General features: G+C 41.3%; 1 protein-coding gene across 1 annotated transcript in view; it reads right to left on the bottom strand.

The window, feature by feature from the left end:
- The window catches only part of cars1 (cysteinyl-tRNA synthetase 1), a 232039-nt gene that overhangs the window by 78916 nt on the left and 147012 nt on the right, over positions 1-6111 (bottom strand). The window contains exon 14 of the mRNA XM_037694988.1: positions 1891-2020. Within this exon, the coding sequence (XP_037550916.1) occupies positions 1891-2020 (130 nt within the window). The remainder of the gene's footprint in view (positions 1-1890; positions 2021-6111) is intronic.

A 6111-nucleotide genomic window follows, 5' to 3' on the forward strand; every position in this document is an offset into this window, starting at 1 on the left:
TAAGAAGCATATCAAGGTTCTGGAGTGGCCTAGCCAGTCTCCAGACCTAAACCCTATAGAAAATCTTTGGAGGGAGCTCAAACTCCGTGTTTCTCAGCGACAGCCCAGAAACCTGGTGATCTAGAGAAGATCTGTGGAGGAATGGGACAAAATCTCTGCTGCAGTAAACCTGGTGACAAACTACAGGAAACGTTTGACCTCTGTAACTGCAAACAAAGATACTGTACCAAATATTAACATTGATTTTCACAGGTGTTCAAATACTTATTTGCAGCAGTAACACACAAATAAATAGAGATGGGGCTGATCCGATCCAGTATCCGTATCGGCCTCCGATACCAGCATAATTTACGTATCGGATATTTCCGATCCATGACGCAAGTTGGCTTCAAACTATGGAATGGATTTCCTGAACGGAGTCGTGTCTCATGAACCCAGAGTAATAAGACCCGCCTCACATTCAGGAAATCCAGTTCATAGTTTGCAGCAGCTACAATGTGAGGACTGAGTTAGCAGCACTGTGGCTAACAGCTAACAAACTTTTCATCTAAACATGTCCGCTGTGTGGAAGTATTTTACACTAAACACCACAAAACAAGACGGCAACGTGCAACCTGCAGAGCCATAGCGTCACATTAAACCACGGTAAAGTTAGTTTTATGTTGGACATTCGAGCTCCGTGGCTTCAGCGGGGTGCTGCTCCTTGCTCAACCCAAAACAGGCGACTCGACCCCGGCCAGCCGTGTTCAATCTGCCTAGGTCAATCTGCCCGTCTCTGAGGAGGGACAGACTCAGCGCAGCTGACCGAAATCAGGCTGCTTGCTTTGGCTTGAACAAGAAGTAGACATAGCTGAAACCACAGAGCAAGAAAGAAGTTGCTAAACTTCATCATAATTAATGACCAACCACTATCAGTTGTAGAAAATGAAGGATTTCTCAGCTTGATACTTGCAGCCAAGATATAGTTTACCCTCCAGAGATATTTATCAGAACAACAGTGGACAATCATAAAAAACAAAATAAAAACATATGATTTGAAAATTATATAATATATATATATATATATATATATATATATATATAAATATATATAAACGAAACAAAAACAGCTACATTATAAAGTGAGATAACATACTAAAAACAGGAAAATGTCTGTTGGTTTATGCCATGAACTTAGCAGGTATTTGAAGTCATTTAACATTTTATTTTATTTAATTCATTTATTCATTCATTTAAAAAAATAAAAATAAAAAAAAATAATTAAAAAGGAAACATTGAATGAAAAGAGTGAAGAAAGAAGAAAAAAATTCTTATACCTGCCCCTTGTTTAAAAAAATATAAAATAACTAAACAATCAATCACTTTAATATCCACTTTAAAGCTAGGAATAAAAAAAAAACATGTTTTGTGTTAGAATTTAATTCTAACTTTAAAACTTATCCAACATTAATAAAACTTACCTCAAGTTGCCTTTTTGGACATGCATGCATATATTTGTACAAATTGTACTTGAGAGGAGATTATTACAGCATCATATAAAATCAATGATGATGATATCGGAACTGGATCGGTATCGACCGATATTCAGATTCAGATTTAGGTATCGGGATCGGATCGGAAGTTAGAAAAGTGGATCAGTGCATCCCTACAAATAATTTATTTTAAAAATCATACATTGTGATTTCCGGATTTTTATTTTTAGATTAAGTCTCCCACAGTGGACATGCACCTAAGATGAAAAATTCAGACCCCTCCATGATTTCTAAGTGGGAGAACTTGCAAAGTCGCAGGGTGTTCAAATACTTATTTTCCTCACTGTAGTTATATCCCACAACAGATCAAAAGCACTGATTACACTCCATTAACGACATCAAGCAGCAGCTGACTCACCTGTGTTTTTTACCAAAGCTTCTTTTATGGTGATAAAATTCTTGAGAGATTTGGACATCTTGCAGCCGGCGATAGTCAGATGACCGGTGTGCAGGAAGTATCGAACCCAGTAATCGTTCTCAAAGAAAGCCTGTGGTGGGAAAACCAGACAAGATGTGTTTTCTAACGAGTTCCTACTAAAATGCCAGTCATTTTCAGACACAAACTTTCTGAATTTTTTCTGTTTATGAGCCATCTTTAAAATAAAACAACTGCAGTTTTGCTGTAAACAACTTGTTTGTACAGTGGTACAGTTTTATTTCCTGTGTTTACATACACTACACATACATCAAATTTGTAAAACATGTTTTGTTTCGCTGTAAAATAAACATCCATCCATCCATCCATCCATCCATTTTCTTCCGCTTATCCGGGGTCGGGTCGCGGGGGTAGCAGCCTAAGTAGGGAGGCCCAGACTTCCCTCTCCCCAGCCACTTGGGCCAGTTCTTCCGGGGGAATCCCGAGGCGTTCCCAGGCCAGCCGAGAAAAATAGTCCCTCCAGCGTGTCCTGGGTTTTCCTCTGGGCCTCCTTCCTGTGGGACGTGTCCGGAACACCTCACCAGGGAGGCGTCCAGAAGGCATCCTAAACAGATGCCCAAGCCACCTCAACTGGCTCTTCTTGACGTGTAGAAGCAGCGGCTCTACTCTGAGTCCCTCCCGGATGATCGAGCTTCTCACCCTGTCTTTAAGGGAGAGCCCAGACACCCTGCGGAGAAAACTCATTTCGGCCGCTTGTATCCGAGATCTCATTCTTTCGGTCACAACCCAAAGCTCATGACCATAGATGAGGGTGGGAACGTAGATCGATCGGTAAATTGAGAGCTTCGCCTTTTGACTCAGCTCTCTCTTCACCACGACAGACCTGTACAGCGCCCGCTTCACTGCAGATGCTGCACCTATCCGCCTATCGATCTCATGCTCCATTTTTCCCTCATTCGTGAACAAGACCCCAAGATACTTGAACTCCTCCACCTGGGGTAGGACCTCCTCCCTGACCCGGAGAGGGCACTCTACCCTTTTCTGGCTCAAGACCATGGCCTCGGATTTGGAGGAACTGATCTTCATCTCGGCCGCGTCGCATTCGGCTGCGAACCTCTCCAGTGAAAGATGTAGATCACGATCTGATGAAGCCAACAGGACCACATCATCTGCAAAAAGCAGAGACACAATCCTAAAGCCACCAAAACGGATCCCCTCAACACCTTGGCTGCGCCTAGAAATTCTGTTGATAAAAGTTATGAACAGAATCGGTGACAAAGGGCAACCTTGGCGGAGTCCAACTCTCACCGGGAACAAGCCCGACTTACTGCCGGCAATGCGGACCAGGCTCTGACACCGGTCATTCAGGGACCTAACAGCCCGTATCAAAGGGCCCGGTACCCCATACTCCCAGAGTACCCCCCACAGGGTCCCCCGAGGGACGCGGTCCAACACCTTCTCCAAGTCCAAAAAGCACATGTAGACTGGTTGGGCAAACTCCCACGCACCCTCCAGGACCCTGCTGAGAGTGTAGAGCTGGTCCAGTGTTCCACGGCCAGGACGAAAACCGTGTAAAATAAACATTCATTTTTTAATTGGCTGCACAACACATCTCAGAAGATAAATACCTACTAGTCTATTGTTACTTTATCTTAAAAACTGATGTTTCAGTTCACCTTTACACACTTTTACTCTTTTTACATTTTACAACTTCCTGTATGTATATGGGCTGGATATATATTGTTAATTATCAGTTATGAGTTAAGCTCATAAGATATGCATTTATTATGCAAATAACCTCGTTGTGTGGGCACCACCTCTCTTTGAGAGGAAAAATCAGTCTCTATTTAACCCCAAATTATTGTAAACTGAAACGTGAGTTATTTTCTCGTGTTTAAAGGGCATCAAATCAGTTAATACACACAGATATGACAAAATAATCACAAATTCAGTTGGTTTTATGTATTATAAAAATAATAATCTATGATATACGTGATGACGATTATACATAACAAAAGTTAAGTGAATAAATAGTTTTGCATCAAAGGTCTAATTGATGTGGAAACTTAAAAGGCAGATTTTGGACTGGTTACTGTTTTGTGAAGTGGTTAAAAATTGTGTCTAAGGTGAGCGGTAGTTTGTCTGATAAGATTATTGTGATGTATGATCACCAGAAAGGTATTAAAAGTCTCTTGTCCTACCAGAACGAGATGGTCGGGAATGGTCCAACAGCTGCTTAAAAATGGTACCAGCCCAGATGTTCTGGTGACTGAGAGGCTGATTTTTCATCAAAGTTCACCTGTCATCTTAGAGGGACGAGGGTCCATATGGGAGTCAGCTGGGAATTACCACACTGCGGTGTGATAGTTCTGGTTCGGTCAGGTTCTGTGTCTTTCTCTCGTCCTGAGACATCTGCAGAAAGGATGCTTCTCTCCTCTCCGAGTCCAGTGCAGAAACTGGGTTTCATCTCTCCAGTTCTCTTGTGCAGAAGTGTGTTTCTCTCTGGAGTTTTCTCTCCAAAACTCCCGTGAAGTCTTCTGAGACAGAGCCTCAGTGAAGTGTGTGGTGAAAGATGATGTAGAAGTAGATGTGCTTGTGAAAAAGTAGTGTCAGAAGTGAAACTTAACGGTCTGTGTTTTTAGAGATGAAGGTCCACCTCTCGGTAGAGGGATGGTCCTAACTCTTGGCTTTGTTAAATAAAATCTAAAGTCCACTTTTCTCTCTGCCTTAAAAGTTTTTCCTTTTAAAAGAGAAAATAAGACTGTTTTATCTTGAAGAAAGATGACTTAAAACACACATTTTCATGAACAAATAATCAGGTATAAAATAAAACAGAAATGATATCTTGGAATTAATAACATGCAGTGTTTCACCAAAATGTGTCGCTGTCCATCCCTGAAAAGAGAATGTCATTAAACAAAGGGCTTATGGCGTTATCTTCATGGGAACCATTCTGGGAGGAGTACTCCTTTTCGATAAAGGAAGATATCAAAGTAGCGAGTTCAGAGGTTTCAAACTTCGAGGTCAGTTGAACCAAAAGCTCTCATTAAAACGATCTGTCCATTTCATGTGAAATGAGTTCATATTGGGAGTGAAGTTAACACCGTGACAGTTTTTTTTTTATTATTACATTAGTGTCAACTGAGAAGTTTGTGAGTTGAGTTGAACATCTGCAAAAATAATGTCCGTTTGTTCTCAAGGGAATAGATGAATCTTATTTTTAACAGTTTTCAAACACAAAACACATGAATGATGTTTGTTTAAGGTGAGGTGAAATGTTTTTGTTTGTTTGAGTTGAGGCGGTGTTCTTTTTCTGAGGTGGTGTTCCCAAAGGCGTCAGAAGCATCCGCAATGTGGGGGGGACACAATGATGTGTGTAGGTGTGTGTGTGCACGTGTGTGAACATGCAAGTGTGTGCGCACGTCAAAAAAGGTGTTCACTAGTGAACAAAAAAAGCAACATTTCACCTAGATTTCCTTTAATTCCACACACTTAAAACATGTTTCTCACCAAGTTTGTGTAAATTCAGCTGTAGGTTTTAAAGACATTTTAACTTTAATACACTTTAATACAGAGCGTCAGATCGGCACTATTCGTCTTCATAGGGAAATAAAAATCATCACCACTGGACTTTTTTACTTGTGTTCAACACTACTCATCTAAATGTGGCTAAGAGTGGCTCTTAATTTCATTGTACTGCGTATAATGACAATAAAGGCATTCTGATTCTGAAATGGTGTTTCTCATGAATCTTGAGGACAATAAGGTGTGGGGTTTTAAAGACATTTCAACTTTAATGCACCTGAACACACAGCGTCTCTTACACCTGCAGCCTCACAGTTACTGTTAAACTAATGCTACAGACGTAGCACTGCTCTCAAGCATCCTCCTAACATGAATATATGTTGATGATCAACCCCCTGGTCAACCACTGCCCGCACTAAGCTGCTAAACTGGCGAGCGAGTAACACAGAGGTACATCCACCTCCTCCACCTGTGCGCGTTTTCTGCCAAGGCAAGAGGCAGGAAGCGATGGTGGAGAGTTGGAGGTAACCAGGAAAACCTGGAGTGGAGTTTTATTAGATTAAGTATTCTCCTATTAATCAAGTGGACTGGATTCGTTCACAAAGAAAGAGAAACTGCGCTGCCTGAACTAATGTTTCATAGTAAAAGTGTGTGTGTGTGTGTGTGTGTGTGTGTGTG

Source organism: Nematolebias whitei, chromosome 2 (assembly GCF_014905685.2).
Source record: "Nematolebias whitei isolate Nwh7 chromosome 2, NemWhi1, whole genome shotgun sequence".
In the NCBI taxonomy this organism is placed as follows: Eukaryota; Metazoa; Chordata; class Actinopteri; order Cyprinodontiformes; family Rivulidae; genus Nematolebias; species Nematolebias whitei.